Genomic DNA, 19,813 nt, shown 5'->3' on the forward strand with positions numbered 1-19,813 from the left:
TTGCCTCTTCACTTTGTTGAGTGTTTCCTTTGCATTGCAGTAGCTTCTTAGCTTGATAAAATCCTATTTGTCTATTTTTACTTTTATTGCCTGTGCTTCTGGAGTCTTTTCCAAGAAGTGTTCACTTATGCCAATGTCTTGCAGAGTTTTCCCGATGTTTTCCTCTAGTAATTTGTTGGTATCAGGTCGTAGATTAACAAGCATTCCAGATGATTTCAATGCAGATGGTCTGGGGAGTGTGTAGAGGAGATCAGAACCTGGGCCTCTGATGCATACACACTGAATCCTGACTCTACCACTACTGTGTGCCCTTGATCAAAGTATGTGACCTTCTTGTGCTCCATTTCTTCATGTACGAATGCAAGGTTGGACAGCCATCGTGAGGACTAAATGAAATAACCTGAACAGAACTCAGCACTTTGCCTTGCTCAGAGCACATGGTTATTGTTGCCTTCAGAATGATGAAGGCAGCGGCTCAGAGCCAGATCAGTAGGCTGGTGAAGCACTGGACTCTGGAAACAGACTCTGAATTTGAATCCTATCTGTGCTTACACCCTGTGTTATCCTGGATATATTGTTCAATCTCTCCATGCCTGTTTCCTCAACTGTGAATTGGGGAGTGTTAGTTGTCCCTATATTATAGAATTGTTGTAAAGATTAAATCAGCTAATACAGGTGAACTGTGTTGCATAGGGAAAGTGCTGTGAGTGTCTGTTACTGTTATCTAAAGCAGGTTATTCATCAACACCATGTGATGGTTTCAGAGTACAAAAAATATCTTCCCTAACTTTATCCTTTGTGTCACTATTAGAATCAGAACTTTGTTCTGCATGGACTACTGATACTACCCACAGCCTGATGGTTGACCTTTTTTTTTTTTTTAACAAAAATTATTTATTTTAAAGGCAGCTACAGGCTGTGGGGTGTGATGGGAGAAGAGAGAGATTGATCTTCTATCTGCTGGTTCACTCCCCAAATGACTGCAACAGCCAGGCTGGGCCACACTGAAGCCAGGAGCCTGTAGCTCCATCAAGGTCTCCCACAGCAGTGGAAGGGGCGCAGACACTTAGATCTTCTTCCACTGGTTTCCCAGGCACATTAGCAGGGACTTGGATCAGAAGCGGAGCAGCCAGGACTTGAACTGAAACTTACATATGGGATGTCAGCATCATGGGCAGCTGCTCAACCCCCTATGCCACAACAGCGTCCCCATGATTGTTAATATCAATCACAAACATAATAGTGACACCCGTATCTGAGCTCCCTGTCAGCCACTTTCCTTTCACGAACTCTTGCATTCCTCATCACAACCATGAAAAAGTAACATTAGGATCCTGATTTCGCAGATGAGAAAATCCAGGCGCAAAGCATTTCAGTGGGTCAACCAAGGCTGCATAGTAACCGCTGCAGTCAGGACTCACATCTAAGCAATCTGATTCCTAAGTGTTTATGCTTCGCCCAAACTCCTCTCTCCTGACACTGTAGAGGCAGAGGTTGTGAACTCTCAAGGATCCATGTATTGTGTTGCAAAGAAGGAGATTGTGGCCCCCAAAAGAGTTGAATGCTGGCCTTTTTTTAAAAAAAAACTTTTATTAATAAATAAAATTATTTAGAGTACAACTTTTGGATTATAGCGGTCCCCCCCCCATAACCACCCTCCCACCTGCAAACTGTCCCATCTCCACTCCCTCTCCCATCCCATTCTTCATTAAGTGAATGCTGGCCTTTTATGTGGAAGCTTGATGATCTGGGAGAATTTGTTTGTCATCTCAAACACCTCATCTGTTGAAGGAATAAAATAATCTCTACTTTGAAGTTATGGTGATTCAATGAACCGAAATGTGTCAAGAGCCCAGAAATGTCTGCAGGAGGTGCCGGGCCCAAGGAGTAGAGGAGGACGATGGAAGACCTCCAGGGTGGAGCATCGGACTTAAGAAGACAGACAGAAAGGAATTAGCAAGTCGATTTCTGTCCTCCCTCTGCCCTTCATCACAGTTCTAATTTTTAGGGACTCCTTGGAAAGTTTTATCACTCCTGGTCCCCAAAGGTGGTGATGCAGGCCTTAGCTTTCCAGAGATCAGACTCTTGTAACAAGAGGGCTGTGAGAAGAAGATTGAGGTCACTGGAGTTGAGACCGAGCCAGGCTGGGGTTGAGTGAGAGTCACTTGATGACAGTGGTACAGGGAAAATGGTGATGAAGGAAGGCAACCTCCATGCTTTTTTTTTTTTTAAAGATTTATATATTTATTTGAAAGGCAGAGTTGCAGAGAGAAAGAGAAAAAGAAAGAACGAAACACACAAAGAGATATCTTCCATCTGCTGGTTCACTTCCCAAATGGCTACAACGGCCAGGGCTGGGCTGATCCGAAACCAGAAGCCAGGAGCTTCTTCTGGGTCTTCCGTGTGGGTGCAGGGGTCCAAGCACTTGGGCCATCTTCTCCTGCTTTCCCAGGCACATTAGCAAGGAGCTGGATCAGAAGAGGATCAGCCAGAACAAGAACAGGCACCCATATGGGATGCTGGAACTGCAGACAGCGGCTTTACCTGCTACACCATAGCGCCAGCCCTGACTGTAATTCTTGTCTCATGCAGAAGAGCTTCCATCAGGCAGAACAGTGAGTAAAGCAAGATTTATTTAAGTTAGAAATCTCCCGCGGCAGCAGTCAGGAGAGGGGCTCCAAGAGAGGCCGACCCAAGAAATCTGTCAAAGTGGTGTCTGTTAAGCACAATTCAAGGGAGCAGAATAACAGCTAACAGTCAACCAGAGGGCAGGGATAAAACCCATCAGGAGGCCAGAGCTGTCCTAACCTGCTCATGATAAAGCAAAAAAGCCATCAGAAAGGTGGGGCATGTAACTTCATCTTGCTATTCTCATGATAAAACCAGAAACACAGAGGAGTGTGGTTGGTTGGTATTTTGTCTTGCTCAAGGCAGTTTCCGGGTAGAAGCAAGCATCTTCTCCACTCTTAAAGGGACTGCCCCCTTTCCCATTGCATCAGGGACCTGACCTGTTTATTGGCCCATCAACTTGTCACAACAGGATGGCTGTCAAAGCCTCAGGCGGAGGTTCAGAGTCACCAAGGGTCCCAGCAAGTGTCCGAGCACCCTGAGTCACGGTCTTGTCTTCCTGCCACCTCTGGCATCTGCACCATGGAGCCGAGGGTCGGACCCTGCAGCCAGCAGGAATGCGTGTGCTGCTGTGACGTCCACATGGGGAGCTCAGAGAGCCTGCCGGGAGGGGTGGAGTGGGTGGGGAGGGGGGAGGCCCTCAAGTTGCTTCATTCTATGTCTTTTTTCTCCTTCTGGTCTCAGAGGGCTTATAAAATGCTAGGTGGGTTTTAAAAAGCCAACCTCAGTAGACATTTTAATTAAATGTGGTTAAGCGGGAGGGTGCTGGGGCTCGTGGGAGACACAAAGGTGGGTTCTAAGATCTGCCCCTGGTCAGAATGTCTTTCTTCACCACCTTCTGGGGTGGTCTTGGCCTGGACCTCTGGTCTGACAACGGATGTTTCAGTCGGGTGTGGAACAAGCTGACCCTTGTGTTCAGACAGAATCCTCAGTCTTTTCAGCGTGATCTTCACAGCAGCCATCTGCAATGTGTTTCCTTGAGATGTGGTGTTGAATATGAGGCTAAGGCAATTGCCTCTCCTGCCTGCCTGCCTGCCTAGGGGAAGCCCCGCTGACCGAGGGGTCAGTGCTTCTACATCTTGACAACCATAGTAATGGGTCAGTAATGGACAGCCTTGAAGAGAGCCACCCGTTTGCCCTAGGCTGTGACAGTGGGTGCAGAACAATGACCATGATGATGATGGCAGCCAACTTGTTTCTCTCCTTCCTCATTCACCAAACATCTGAAAGCTGAGCCTGTGCCAGTGGATCAGCAGTGCTTTCAATGCCTTGGTGATCATGCTGATAGAACAGAAACACAAAGCTAGATGTCTTTTATTATCCGAAGTGAGTTCTGCAAGAGGCAGCACTGGGTTGATGTAACTGGACTTGCACTCTGGATAGGAGGTACCAGGGATGCTGTCCCTAAGCATGGAAGCTGAAGAAGGGCTTGGGGTGCCCACATCCCATATCAGAGTGCCAGTTCCAGCCTGGATGCTCCAGCTTTCTGTTAATGCACCCTGGGAGGGCATCCCTTGGGGGCTGAAGTACTTGGGCTCCTGTCACCCACGTAGGAGACCTGGATGGTGTTCCAGGTTTGCGGCTTTGGCCTGGCTCAGCCCTGGCTGCTGTAGGCATTTGGGGAATAAACCAGTGGATGGAAGATGGTTCTTTCTCTGTGTGTATGTGTGTGTCTTCCTCTCTCTGTAACTCTTTCAAGTAGGTGAAAATAAATAAACTTTAAGACAATTTCTTCTCTTAAAAAAAGTATATACTTGGGCTGGCGCCGCGGCTCACTAGGCTAATTCTCCGCCTTGCGGCGCCGGCACACCGGGTTCTAGTCCCGGTTGGGGTGCCGGATTCTGTCCCGGTTGCCCCTCTTCCAGGCCAGCTCTCTGCTGTGGCCAGGGAGTGCAGTGGAGGATGGCCCAGGTGCTTGGGCCCTGCACCCCATGGGAGACCAGGATAAGCACCTGGCTCCTGCCTTCGGATCAGTGCGGTGCGCCGGCTGCAGCGCACCGGCCGCGGTGGCCATTGGAGGGTGAACCAACGGCAAAGGAAGACCTTTCTCTCTGTCTCTCTCTCTCTCACTGTCCACTCTGTCTGTCAAAAAATAAAAAGTGTATACTCTTTCTGGGGGATGGGGAGGAGTGAGTAGGGAGAGCACAGCTATCGAGGCAGTGAAAACCCTCTGTACACTGCAGTAGGGTCGTGCACCTCTGTCCACAACCATAGAATGTACACGGAGAGTGGGCTCTAATGTGGACCGTGGACTCTGGGTGGTAATAGTGTGCCAATGTGGGTGTAATCCAGCCAAATGACCAAGACTTTGCTGCTGGCCTCTGGACAGCCAGTGCACCAGAGACGAGTTTTGGTAAGAAGAAAGGGGTTTATTTCAGCAAGTCAGCGGTCTCGGGGAAGAGTGATTTCTGAATCCAAAATGTGCTCTTTCTGCCCAACAAGTCAGCAAAAAGGATTTAGAAAGGGAAGAAGTAGCTACAGGTGGAAGTTGGAAAAAATAGTGAGTCCGGCCAATGGATAATGAAGCAGATTTTCAGACTTTGCCCTGTTAGTGGTGCATCTGGGAAATCCAGGGCAGCAGCCAGGTGGAGGTTTCTGGAAAATGAAGCTCAGTGTTCTGCAGCTGATGGTCCAGATTTTCTCCCTAGCTGAGTGTGAGGTCTGCCATTCCCAGGCATCTCCTGAAATTCTTAGGCAAACATTGTTATTCACAAGACCAGTCACAGGTACTTCACAAAATCAGTAGTTGGTTTTTGTTAATGAAGATATGAAAAGTCAAGGAGGATGCCTTCTCTGTGGTTCCATGGGTCCATTCTTGTACTACATGCATCACTCTGGTGGGGGACTTGGATGAGGATGCCTTCTCTGTGGTTCTATGGGTCCATTCTTGTACTACATGCATCACTCTGGTGGGGGACTTGGATGATGGAGGAGGCTGTGTACCTTGGAGGCAGGGAGTATATGGGACATCTGTAACTTTCCACTCAATTTTGCTGTGTACCTAAAACTGCTGTAAAAAAAAACGAAGGCTTAAAAAAGTATTGGATAAAGAGAAAAATCACTATTTTATCAATGGCGGAGTTAAGTTGTGAGTGATACTTGAAGTCTGTGAGTTGACATGGGCATGCATTTGATCTCTCCATGCCTGTTTATCCCAGAGCCATGCTGTGGGGGGGTCCCTTGTGCTTATTTTCTGAGAAGCACTGACCTCATTTGCAGCTTGTAAGACATTGTTTTTCAACGTGGCAAGCAAAGCAAGGTTTGCTCAACTCCAGTAGCTGGCTAACCCGGAGGTGGTCCCAGCCTGTTTCTCCTTCAGTGGCAGGTTTGTTCACCTCACCCCTAGCCCTGGAATTCTGTGGGCCTCTGTTTTTCCCTCCAAATTCATTCCTTAAAAAGGATTCTTGGTCATTTCTCTTTGCTGCAATAAATAAAACCACCTCTGCCCTACTTAACCTGTTTGTTCACTGGTAAAGTGATGGGGAGGGTGGGCTAAATTATTTTAACTTTAAAAAATGGATTACCAACCTCACTGGAGCATTTTAAAGGTTAACTTGCACAAAGGACATCAAAGCACTTTACCATACACATAAGAAAACCTTCAGTAACTTCCACCACTATTGGTCTTTCCCTGACTCCTAGTTTCTGGAACTGGCCCGAGCACCATATTGAAATTCCCTGAAATTTGCCCAGTGGAAGCCAAATGGCCAAAGTGCCCTTTCCACAAATGTAATTTTAATCAATTGAGAAAAATCCAGGACATTGCTCTTGTCTGCTTATTGAAATTTTAAATCTTTTGGCTGGGCAACTTGGAGCATTTATTACAGGATATTTCATATATCTCTATTATACACCTGATTTCAGGAAGTAACAGGGTCTTGTCAGCCTGGAGAGGAAAGGGCCAAGTCATCAAACCATCAAAACCCCTGCCTCCACCCGCCACCTCCATGTTCCTGGAAGTGGGCTTATTTTTGCAAATGGATCGATTTCTTCCTGTGAGTTTTTTCAAATCTTAGCCCTGTGGAGTCTGTAGGTTTGGTGTCAGTGCCCCTTCCTGCCCATTGATTTCTTCTTATAACGTCTTACACTGTCTCTATTGTAGGCTGTGAGCATGCATTGATGGAGTTATTCGACTGATGCCAATGCCTCTATGGAACTGGGGGCTCCCTGGGGTCAGGGATGGTGTCTGTTTTTCTCTCCATTGTATTCCAGCATGCAGACTCCGGCCTGGCATACAGTGAACACTCAGTAAATACTCGTGGAATGGGAGAATGAATCTGTCAATTCACCCAAGCTCTTGGCACTGTGCTCTGGGAACTCACTGCTTAGATGATTTGTTGCAGGTTATCCTTTGTCTTGTGAAGGCGTGGTGTATTTCTTCCCTATTGATGCTGTGACAAGTTACTGTGACCTTAGTAACTTAAAATGACACCTGCCTATTACCTGTGGTTCTGGAAGACAAAAGACAAGTGAATCTTGCCTCTAACTTTTTTTAAAAAAGGTTTTATTTATTTATTTGAAAGTCAGAGTTACACAGAGAGAGAGAAGGAGAGGCAGAGAGAGAGAGAGAGAGAGGTCTTCCATCCACTGGTTCATTCTCCAATTGGCTATAATGGCTGGGGCTGTGCCATCCGAAGCCAGGAGCTTCTTCTGGGTCTCTCACATGGGTGCAGGAGCCCAAGGACTTGGGCCATCTTCTACTGCTTTCGCAGGCCATAGCAGAGAGCTGGATTGGAAGTGGAACAGCCAGGACACAAACTGGTGCCCATATGGGATGCCGACACAGCAGGCGGCGGCTATACCCACTTTGCCACAGTGCTGCCCTCCTCTAACTTCTAATATCCAATATCAAGGCATTGGAAGGGCTGTGTTCCCTCTGGATGCTCCAGGGAGTGGCCGTTTTACTGTCTTTTCCCAGCTTCTGGATGCTGCCTGCAACCCTTGGCTCATGCCCATGGCTCCTTCCGCCATCTTCATGACTCATGACTACAACCTCCACTCTGTCCTCACATCTCCTCTTCTGATACTGAGCCTCCTGCCTACCTCTCATCTGAGTCCTTGTGGTTACATAATCCAGTGTCTCCTCTCATCTTGGGATTCTTTTTTTTTTTTTAAGATTTATTTATTTATTTGAAAGAATGTGAATGTGTGTGTATGTGTCTGAGAGAGAGGGAGAGGGAGAGGGAGAGGGAGAGGGAGGGAGGGAGGGAGGGAGAGAGAGAGAGATCTTCCATCTGCTGGTTCACTCCACAAATGGTCACAACTTCCAGAATTGGGCCAGTCTAAAGGCCAGGAGCTAGGAGCTATTCTGAGTGCAGGGACCTGAGCACATGGGGCATCTCCCGCTGCTGTCCCAGGCCACGAGCAAGGAGCTGGATTGGAAGTGGAGCAGTCAGGACTCAAGCTGGCGCCCATATGGGATGCTGGTGTTGCAGGCAGTAGCTTCACCTGCTATGCCCTAGCACTGGCCCCTTGTCTCAAGATTCTTAACCGTGGGATTGTTCCTTTACATTGAGATGGTGGAATAAGAAGGGCATAAGTTGGCTTGCTTATTGAAGTAAAGGGAATTGCTAGTGAAAGTATTTAAGGGAATTAATTCCTGGATAAAAGGGAGGCCACCAGTATTCCACAGATAGGTTGCAGGTGACCAAATCTGCAGCTGGGGAGAAAGGGGCTTTGTCAGCTGCATACTTGGCTTTCCATGTTGAAGGACAGAGTCTTATAAAAGATGCAAATGAGTTGTATGTCAGTGCCCACCCCTGTCCCCCCAGGAGTTACTAGTGTTCACAAATGCTTTAAAATCCTAGGAGGATGTAGTGTGCGCCCCCAGGTTAATGGTGGGGACAGGGAGAGGGTAAGACAGCCACTGCTCAGGCATATTTGCCTTTCAGGGTAGAGATAATGTAAGTTGGACAGGGCAGAGGCTGGAGTCGAGGAATATGGTGCCCATGGCTGGTAACCTGAACCGATAGTTCTAGGAACTTTTCCCCAGGGGAAGCCAAATGCCATATTTCTGATATCAGAAAAGAGGGGCAAAGGCAACCCTCTTGGCTTACTGCTCCCAGATGGACCCACTGGATGGAAATATTTGACTGTTGAAAGGAGGGTAGCTCGAGAAGTAAGGCCAGATTTGTCAATGGTATACTCTTGTGTGCCAGGCCCTGCCCTTGCACCTGTGAATAAATTAGATGTAGTTCCTATCAGCTTGTGGTCACATAAGGGAAATAGACAGTAAGCAAGTATAAGTGTCCCTGCAAACCTTGGGAGATTGGTTCAAGGACCTTTCACAGATACCAAGTCCAGATGTTCAAATCCCTTATAGAAAGTGGCATAGTATTTGCCAAACTGTTTCCTGTAGACTGTGCCATATTACATTCCTATCAACAGTGCATGAGGATTCCAAGTTCTCAACATTTTGCCAACACTTGTTCCCCTTCCTGCCCCCCCCCCCCTTTTATGGTTTGGAAGTTAGCCATCCCAGTAAGTGGTATCTAACTGTGGTTTTGATTTGCATTTCCCAAATGACTTGTGGTATTGTGCATCTTTTTATGTGTTTCTTAGCAATTTGCATATCTTCTCTGGAGAAGTACCTATTCAAATCATTTGCCCATTTTTAAATTAAGTCATTTGTCTTTTTGTGGTTGAGTTATAGGAACTTTTTTATATGTTCTGGACATTAAACATTTGCTAGTTATATGATTTGCAAATATTTTCCCTCATTTTGTGGATTGTGCTTGTACCATTTTGATAATGTCATTTGACACAAAAGTTTTAAATTTTGGGGAAGTCTGATTTATTTATTTTTCTTTTGTACTCATGCTTGTGGCCTTATTCCTAAGAACCCATTGCCATGTTGAAGATTTGGAGATGTATCTCTATGTTTTCTTCTGCTTTCCCTCACCTTTGACCATTAAGTTTCCCTATAGAGTTCAAAAGTCATTCCCATCATCAGCTGACATCAGAAACATGGGGAGCTCAGCTCAGTAAGTCGTGGTGGTCACTCTGCAGGGGCCCACAGAATAGTGGGGGGAACAGAACGTCGGAGGTGGCAGTGCTGTGGTGTTCTAACACCCGGGTGAGGAACTTGCCCATCCACAAATGTTTGTAGAAAAATGAATTTCACAAAGGAAAGTTTCCAGAAGACTAGATTTAGCCCATTTAAGGCGCTGTCCCTTATTACATAAGTGGTTTCTTTCTGACACTAGAAGCTTCTTACCTGAGGCTTGGAGTAGATGGAGATAGTTCCTTTAAATGACTCTGCTTAGCAAGTTAGGAGTGATCGAGCCTGTGTCAGCCTGCTCAATTTGGGTGAAGAGAGTGGAAAATCAAACTATGGGCTACCGGAGTTGAGAAACCCTCACCAGGGCTAGGGATGGCTTATGTGGGCCTGCACAGCCTGCTGGTGACCCCTGCTCGGGGTGTCTAGGGCAGTCTTCGCAGGGACACTGTCCAGCTCCACTTTCTTTCTCCAGTATCTGCTCTGTCTCTGCTTTAATCATCAGTGTTGTGCTAAACCTTTAGAAATGGAGACTGGGAAATGAGTAAATCAAAGCTAACAGGGTGATTGCTTAGCCTGAGTTCCTCTGGGCAGCCCCCGACTGATTCCTCTTATAGATTTTGCCAGATGGTTTTTCTTTTTACTCAAGGCGTATATAAAAAAAAGAAAGGAAGGAAGGAAAAAAAAAACCCTATTGAGAAAGGAATACTTTTTTTCTCATGGGAAAGAACCCTCAGTTGTACTTGGGGACTGAATGAAGTTGGGCTAATGAGTTCACCCTTGTAAAACATTGAAATTCTCCCAAACATACTAATTAAGGTACTTTTTGTTTTTTCCTGTTGGGTTTAGCTTTGAAGATACTACGAAAATGGCATGCTGTGAAATTGAGGAGCTGAGTCTGGAAGAAATGACATAGTCTCTCCTTGGCAATCAGCCTTGTATTTGAATGGCCTGCTTTACAGCATGGTCTCCAGATTTTTTTGATGGCCTTCATGGCTGGGCTGTGCTGCACAGTTGTGCAGTCAAATGGTTCCCTCTGGAGTTGTGCAGTGCACAACGTACACAGCTATAAGCAGTGGCCTGTATAGACCCCTAAGAATGTCGTCTTGTTTGCAAATTACATACGTATTCTGTTGTCAGTCTACTTCAATTATCTATTGAAGAAATAAGATCTTGTTTTTGAAAAATAGAAAAATTAAAACAAATAGCAGCGATAGCAAATTGCATCTGTGCCCCAGTGGACAGTGTTGGATACAACCTTAGGGTAGCTGCCTCCTGCCCAGGAGGCATTCACACAAAGATCTCTCATTCAGGCAGGGCCACCTGTTCATAGGCCAAGGCTGCTAGCAGTAGAATATTTAAAGTCCCTACCGCGTTCTGCCAAGACCTGTCTTCAGCTGCCTGCTGGTTTTCCATTGCAGAGTACACGGTCATTAACGAAGGCTGCCCTGGAGCAGAGTGGAACATCATGTGTCGGGAGTGCTGTGAATACGACCAGATTGAATGTGTTTGCCCTGGAAGGAAGGAGGTGGTGGGTTATACCATCCCTTGCTGTAGGAATGAGGAGAATGAGTGTGACTCCTGCCTCATTCACCCAGGTGAGTGTGAAATGGGACACCGCAGGCTGCCTTCCTGTTGTCTGAAATAATGAATGGGAACCTGCTGAATGCCGGAATGCTATAGCAGGCAGCCATCGGGAAGCTGTGGTTACAATTATTCTAAGTGACACGATTCAGCTCATTATAACTACAGGCAAAGGAATTAAAGGAGCGCATCCTCATTTCGGTGTTCAACTTGTAAAGGTGTGGATCTGTGTACTCATTCATTCCCTTAACAAGAAGACCGTGTCCCTTGTCAACTGCTGGGAGTAAAATGATAGAAATAAAGAAGGCACAGTCTGGGACTGGTATGGATACAGCAGGTTAAACTGCTGCTTGCAATACCAGCATCCCACATCAAGAGGGCTGGTTGGAGTCCCAGTTACTCAGCTTCTAATCCAGCTTTCTGACACACCTGGGATTCAGTAGAAAAAGGCCCTGGTACTTGTGCCCCTGCCATCAATATGGGAAGCCAGGATGGAGTTTCTGGCTCCTGGCTTCAGCCTGGCCCAGCCCTGGCTGTTGCAACCAACTGGGGAGTAAACCATCAGATAGAAATTTCTCTGTCTCGGCCTCTTTCTCTCTCTGTCTTTCTGTTGCTCTGCCTTTCAAATAAATATGTGATATTTACAAAAAAAAAAAAAAAAAAAAAAAAAGAAAGAAAGAAAGAAAAAAAAGGACACATTTCCAGAATTCCCAGGACTTGCCACCTGGTGGGGGAGATGGCGAACAGGCAGCCATAATGCAGTGTTGTAAGTGCTGTGATCTAGAAGCACAGAGTACCATGGCCACATGGGAATAGGGGAGGGTGCACAAAACAAAAACAGGTCAGGGAGGATGTGTTAATGAAGATGAAATGTGTGTTCAAGATGAGACAGAAAACTGAAAAGGGTAGAGGGAATTTGGTAGGGAGCTCAAGCCACAGGAATTGTTATTTAGCTCATTTTGGCAAGAGAAAGTGTATAGGATCAGAGACAGAGTGATTGGAGACAGAGAGAAATCCCATCATCTGGCTCACTCCCCAAATTCCTACAACAGCTGGGGCTGGACCAGGTCTAAGCCAGAGTTGGGAGCTAATCTGGGTCTCCCAACCACTTGAGCTGATACTACTGCCTCCCAGGATCTGCATCAGCAGGAAGCTGGAATCCAGAATGGAGCTGGGACTTGAACCCAGGCACTCTGCTAGGGGATGTGGGTGTCCCAAGTGGCACCTCGACTGCTAGGCCAAATGGTCAACCCCCTTCCCTTTCTTTCTAAAACACAGGGCATGAAGCCTATTACTGCTGGAAGTGTCCTTTTTTTGTAAAATGATGGAAAAGGAAAGAAAATAGGGGTCAAGTCTACAAGTGATACCTTTAAGTCACCCTTCCTTCTTGGTGCATTGAGCTTTAAAATAGGTGAGATCTCAGCATAATCTTTGTGTATTTGACCCCAGAAAAGAAAACCATTGATGGTGGAATAAGGAGGGAGCTTACTGATCTAGTCTAGGGGATGATAGTTAAAATAAAATGGAGAGAGTGCAATCTCAGGGAAGAGTAAAGGAGAAAATTGCACAGAAAACTCCACACAAATTAGAGGGGCACTGTGGGCCTATGTGGGAGATGTGGACATGCACAACTCAGGACCCCAGTAGCTGAGAGCCTTGGCACCAGCTTTGGAGAGTTAGGTGACTGCAGCAGCCCAAGCCATTGACGATAAAGCTGCAAAAAGAGCCTGATATGAGTCCAGCTTGGAGCCCAGTAAGGGACAGTGTACCTGCCAACTAGAAGGAAAAAAAGAGGGGGGCACATTTCTCTCTCCCGGCCACCTGGCACTGGTGTCCTATAATTATCTGATAGAGGGCAGGTGTCATTTTGGACATATGTAACAACTGCACACACCCAGCAACCAGCCACGAGGAAATGCCTGAGTCTGGCTGGAAGAATTGACAGCGGGCTGGATGTTCATGACTGTGGGAGCCTTGTGTGCTGGGGTGGACAATGAAAACACTGTGGCTATATGGGAGGGTACAGGGTGTGACTGGGTCTCTGAACAGTTACCATAGGCAGCTCCACAAGGTCAGGGATCCCTGATTACCTGGTGAGAGACATTGCTGCAGGATCCATGGTCACACTGAGGATAGGTCCTTTATGTTGTTCCTGTGGCAAGGGGGGTGAATACTGCACCCACTGGGGCTAGTGACCAGGCACTGGTCTCCTTGGAGGAGAAGGGGTGAGTGTGAGACTACACCTTGGACACTCCCCTCACCCTGGTGCACTGAACAGAGCTCCCTGGCCATACCCAGCACACGCCTCTGAGTATTAACTGAAAGAGCAGACACTCTACTAAGCCACAGAGGCATAGTCTGAAGATAAAAGCACTACAGGGGGAAAAAAAAACAACAAATATCTCTACATATGCCTAAAATCAAATACAGAAATTCAAGAAACAAGAATATGGAAGACAACATGATATCCTCAAAAAACACATTTAAATAGTAGAATGTGAAGCTGAAGAGATTAAAGAAATGCCAGAAATGAAATTCAAAAAATTGATCATTGGATTATTTAGAAGTAATCAGAAGCAACTCCACGAATTAAAGAAATCCATACATGATATAATTTTTTTCCACGAAATAGAGATTTTAAAAATAAATCAAGGCCGGCGCCGCGGCTCAATAGGCTAATCCTCCACCTAACGGCGCTGGCACACGGGGTTCTAGTCCCGGTCGGGGCGCTGGATTCTGTCCCGGTTGCCCCCCTTCCAGGCCAGCTCTCTGCTATGGCCCGGGAGTGCAGTGGAGGATGGCCCAAGTGCTTGGGCCCTGCACCCCATGGGAGACCAGGAGAAGCACCTGGCTCCTGCCTTCGGATCAGCGCAGTGTGCCGGCCGCAGCGTGCCAGCTGTGGTGGCCATTGGAGGGTGAACCAACAGCAAAGGAAGACCTTTCTCTCTGTCTCTCTCTCTTACTGTCCACTCTGCCTGTCAAAAAATAAAAAATAAATAAATCAAAATGAAATATTGGAAATTAATAATTCAATACATCAAGTAAAAAAGATAGTAGAAAGACTTAACAACAGATTCAGTAAGGAAGAAGAAATAATATCTGAGTTAGAAGACAAATCTCTGGAAACTTCACAGCAGTCAGGAAGATCAAAAATAAATAAAATAGAAAACTAAAAAACACTGTTGGATTTATGGTATACTATCAAATTATCCAACATATGGGCCTTAGACATTCCTGAAGGCATGGAAAAAAGAGAAAGGATAAGAAGACCTTTTTAGTGAAATACTTATAGAAAGCTTCCCTAATTTGGAGAAAGGGACATCCAAGTACAGGAAGCACATAGAACTCCTAATAGACTTGACCAGAAAAAATCTTGACTATGACACATTGTAGTCAAACTCTCCATAGTACAACATAAAGAAAAGATTCTAAAATGTGCATGAGAGAAATGCCAGATTACTTTCAGAGGATCTCCAATTAGACTAACAGTAGACTTCTCATCTGAAACCCTATAAGCTATGAGAGAATGGTGAGACATATTCCAAGTATTAAGAGAAAAAAACCTGTCAACCCAGAATACTGTACCCTGCAAAGCCTTCATTTATGAATGAGGATGAAATAAAGACCTTCCATAATAAACAGAAATTAAAAGAATCTGTTACCACTTGTCCAGCCTTACAAAAGATACTTAAGGATGTGCTACACACCCAATCATGGTCATCACAATGAAAGAAAGTGAAGGCAGAAAATCTCTCAGTAAAAGTGCAATGGAAGGCCGGCACCACGGCTCACTTGGCTAATCCTCCACCTGTGGCGCTGGCATCTCGGGTTCTAGTCCCAGTTGGGGTGCCAGTTCTGTCCTGGTTGCTCCTCTTCTAGTCCAGCTCTCTGCTGCTGTGGCCCGGGAAGGCAGTGGAGGATGGCCCAGGTGCTTGGGCCCTGTACCCCCACGGGAGACCAGGAGGAAGCACCTGGCTTCTGGCATTGGATTGGCGCAGTGCTGGCCATAGCAGCCATTTGGGGGGTGAACCAATGGAAGGAAGACCTTTCTCTCTGTCTCTCTCTCTCACTGTCTAACTCTGTAAAAAAAAAAAAAAAGTACATTGGAAATCCAAAGTAAACAATAGGAATACATGATAGAAAAATGGCAGGGTCAAGTTGTTACTTATCAGTAGTCACCTTGAATGTAAATGGCCTCAACTCTCCAGGTAAAAGATACAGACTGGCTGAATGGATTAAAAAACAAAACCAATCTATCTGCTGCCTACAAGAAACACATCTCACCAACAAAGATACATGCACACTGAAAGTGAAAGTATGGGAAAGGATATTCCATGCTAACAGAAACTGAAAGAGCTGGTTTAGCTATCCTAATATTGGACAAACTAGACTTTAACACAAAAAATGTTAAAATTGATTAAGGTAACAATTCAACAGGAAAATGTGACTATAATAAATGTATATGCACCTAATTACAGGGCACCTGGCTATTTAAAAGAAATGTTAAGGGATTGATCCCATTTAGAATAGCTACCAAAAGACTCAAATATCTTAGAAGAAATTTAATCAAGTATGTCAAAGATCTCTACAATGAGAATTACAAAACATTAAAGAAAGAAGTAGAAGAAGATACAAAAAGTAGAAAAATCATGTTCATGGATTAGAAGACTCAATATCATAAAAATATCCATACTACCAAAAGCAATTAAAGCAGTTTAAAGATTCAATGAGATACTAATGAAATTGACAGGGACATTCTTCTCAGATCTAGAAAAAATGATGCTGAAATTCATATGGAAACAAACACAGGAGACCCCCAAATAGCTAAAGCAATCTTATACAACCAAAACAAAGCTGGAGGCATCACAATACTAGATTTCAAGACATACTACAGGGCAATTATAATCAAAACATCCTAGTACTGGTACAAAAACAGATAGATAGACCAGAGGAATAGAATAGAAATGCCATAAATCAATCCATGCATCTACAACCAACTTATCTTTGACAAGGAGGCTAAAATCGATCCCTGGAGCAAGGACAGTTTCTTCAACAAATGGTGCTGAGAAAACTGGATCTCCACATGCAGAAGTATGAAGCAAGACCCCTGCCTTACACCTTACACAGAAATCCACTCAAAATAATGGAAGACCTAAATCTATGACCTGATATTGTCAAGTCATTAGAGAAAATTTGGGAAACCATGCAAGACATTGGCATAGGCAAGGAGTTCTTAGAAAAGACCACAGAGGCACAGGCAGTCAAAGCCAAATTTGACAAATGGGATTACATCAAATTGAGAAGCTTCTGTACTGCAAAAGAACTACTCAACAAAGTAAAGAGGCAACCAACAGAATGGGAGACATTATTTCCAAACTATGCAACCAATAAATGATTAATAACCAGAATATATAAAGAGATCAAGAAACTCAACTACAAGAAAACAAACAACCCAGTTAAGAAATGGGCAAAGATTTAAACAGGCATTTTCAAAAAGAGGAAATCCAAATGGCCAACAGACACATGAAAAATATTCTCAGGATCACTAGCATCAGGGAAATGCAAATCAAAACCACAAGGTTTAACCTCACCTCTGTTAGGATGGTTTCATACAGAAACCAACAACAAATGCTGGTGAGGATGTGGGGAAAAAGGCACCCTAATCCACTGTTGGTGAGAATGTAAACGTGTGAAGCCACTATGTAAGACAGTATGGAGATACCTCAGAAATCTGAATATAGACCTACCATATGACCCAGCCATCCCACTTCAGGAATTTACCCAAGGGAAATGAAATCAGCACATGGAAGAATTATCTGTACTTCCATGTTTATTGCAGCCCAATTCACAATAGCTAAGACATGAAATCAACCCAAATACCTGTCAACTGAAGCCTGTATAAAGAAATAATGGGTTATGTACACCATTGAATACTACACAGCAGTAAAAACAATTAAATCCTGTCCTTTGTGACAAAATGGATGTAACTAGAAAAAATTATACTTAGTAAGATAAGCTAGTCCCAAAAGGAAAAATACCATATTTTCTCCATGATCTGTGGTAGCTAATAGAACACCTAAAAGGTAATGTGTAGAAGTGAATTGGACACTTGGAGATGCAATGACTTTGAATAGCCCTTGTCTCGACTGTTGTGGAACAGTTTAGCTTTTCTTATTCATTGTTGAACTCTTTACTTGGTATAGAGTTAATCTCATGTGTTTAAAGTTGATTGAAAATAGGTCTTAGTAAAAAATAAGAATGGAAATATGAGAGGGAGGAGGTAGAAGGATGGAGTGTGGGTGGGAAGGTGGGTATGGTGGGGAGAATCACTATGTTCCAAAAGTTGTACTTACGAAATGCATGAAGTTGTATACCTTAAATAAAAGGTTTCTGGGGAAAAAAAGAAAAACAAAACTATTGCCCCAGTGATGGTTATGTATAGTTTGTAGGGAAATGATTTAATAATGCTTTTTTTCCTGGGATCTCTCAACTCCTGTGCCTAAATATGCTCAACCTAGAAGGTGATAGCCTGGCTCCTACCATTGACTCTGGGAATGCTGAGAATATGTCTTTTTTTAAAAAAACCTGAATTATCACACAGTTATTCTTAAGTGTTGAAAATTAACTGAAATGTGATCCCTGTTAAACATAAGAGTGGGAATAAGAGAGGGAAGAGATGTATAATTTGGGGCATGCTCGGGCTGACTTGCCCCAATTGGTAGAGTTGGAAACATACCAGGGGATTCCAATTCAATCCCATCAAGGTGGTATGTGCCAATGCCATCTCACTATTCCAAGTGATCAATTTCAGTTCACAATTGATCATAATGAAAGGACTAAGAGTCAAAGGGAGCACATAAACAAGTCTAGTATCTGCTAACACTAACCGGTAGAATAAATAAAGGGGAGAGTGATCCAACATGGGAAGTGAGATGCTCAGCAGACTCATAGAATGGCGGATGTCCTAAATAGCACTCTGGCCTCAGAATCAGCCCTAAAGGCACTCGGATCTGGCTGAAAAGCCCATGAGAGTATTTCAGGCATGGAAAGCCAAGACACTCTGGCAAAAAGATCTCTGTGAGTGAGATCCCAGTGGAAAGAACAGGTCTTCAAAGAGGGAGGTGCCTTTCTCTGAAGGGAGGAGAGAACCTCCACTTTGACTATGACCGTGTCTAAACAAGATAAGAGTCGGAGAACTCAAGGGGCTTCCATAGCCTTGGAAACTCATGACTGGTGCATAGGGAGATTACTGATGCCATAAACAGGAGTATCAATTTGTAAAGTCAACAACAGGAGTCACTGTGCACTTACTCCTCATGTAGGATCTCTGTCCTTAATGTGCTGTACACTGAGGCTTAATGCTATAACAAATACTCAAACAGTATATTTCACTTTGTGTTTCTATGGGGGTGCAAACGATTGAAATCTTTACTTAATGTACACTAAACTGATCTTCTGTAAAAAAAAAAAAAGAAAGAAATTATCAATTCCCAACTTGACTCTCACTGGGATTAAACATGACAATAGGTCTGATCTGATTTCATCATCATTTAAAAAAAATCATCTATTATTTTTCACTTTATGTTTCTGTGTGGGAGCAAACTGTTGAAATCCTTACTTAAGGTATACTAAGCTGATCTTCTGTATATTAACATAATCGAAAATGAATCTTGATGTGAATGGAAGGGGAGAGGGAGTGGGAAAGGGGAGGGTTATGGGTGGGAGGGACGGTATGGGGGGGGAAGCCATTGTAACCCATGAGTCGTACTTTGGAAATTTATATTCATTAAATAAAAGATAAAAAAAAAACTGCAAAAAAAAAAAACTCAAAAAAAAAAAAAACCTGAATTATCAGTATATGACATGGAAGAGACTATCATAGGCCCTCTACTAGGAGGCCTTGGCAGTGGCATGGAAATTTTTGAAGAATTTTGGGTACTTTCAAATACCATGTGGTATTGTTGGGTAATCACCAGAATGGGGCTGTGGGTTTGTGAGATTGCATAGGGTCATCTGATAGGCAAGAGAAGTTTATAGGTGGTGTCTTATGCTTCCTGTTACCCCACACAGGAGGCACCCAACATCTGTAGTCTCACTGCAATGATTTCAGGAGCCATCATTGCATGTAACTAGTAAAGAACTATCCCACGTCAATCAAGTGGTTATCTGGAAAGGGGAGTCTGTTATTTTTAGAATAGTGAATTGATGCCTCAGCAGCCATCATTGGTGATCAAAGAGGCTTCTCTGTGTACCATTGTGAACCTCTGTATTTGTTTATAGATGAGGAGTTTTCAAAGAGTTCATGGAAAATGCATATTATGAAAAATACTATGCATGGATTTTAAAAACTTGTACTAATTTGTTACAACATGTCTGAATAGGATCTAATTTGAGACAATAAGAAAGGTATCAACTTAAAAAGAGCCCATATCAGAGCAACAGGAGTTCTGTCATATTTGAAGTAAATGAATGTCAAATTTAAAGTGAGGCTTAGGAAGAAAAATGGTAAAATCTTTGGTGCTTTACAAAATAAATCAACAGTTTACAAATGGGTAACTCACTTTAACCAAGGGTGGGATGATGTTGCAGATGAAACCTGCAACA

At 44.2% G+C, this 19,813-nt stretch overlaps 1 protein-coding gene across 2 annotated transcripts in view; it reads left to right on the forward strand.

Annotated features, from left to right (window-relative positions):
- PAMR1 (peptidase domain containing associated with muscle regeneration 1) overlaps nucleotides 1-19,813 on the forward strand; it is a 94,419-nt gene that overhangs the window by 16,660 nt on the left and 57,946 nt on the right. For both annotated transcript variants that reach the window (XM_008269766.5, XM_008269767.5), the window contains exon 2: nucleotides 11,047-11,223. In XM_008269766.5, coding sequence (XP_008267988.3) covers nucleotides 11,047-11,223 — 177 coding nt within the window. The remainder of the gene's footprint in view (nucleotides 1-11,046; nucleotides 11,224-19,813) is intronic.

The sequence above is a fragment of the Oryctolagus cuniculus genome, chromosome 1 (genome assembly GCF_051225735.1).
Source record: "Oryctolagus cuniculus isolate XC-2025 breed Fujian yellow rabbit chromosome 1, ASM5122573v1, whole genome shotgun sequence".
NCBI lineage: Eukaryota > Metazoa > Chordata > Mammalia > Lagomorpha > Leporidae > Oryctolagus > Oryctolagus cuniculus.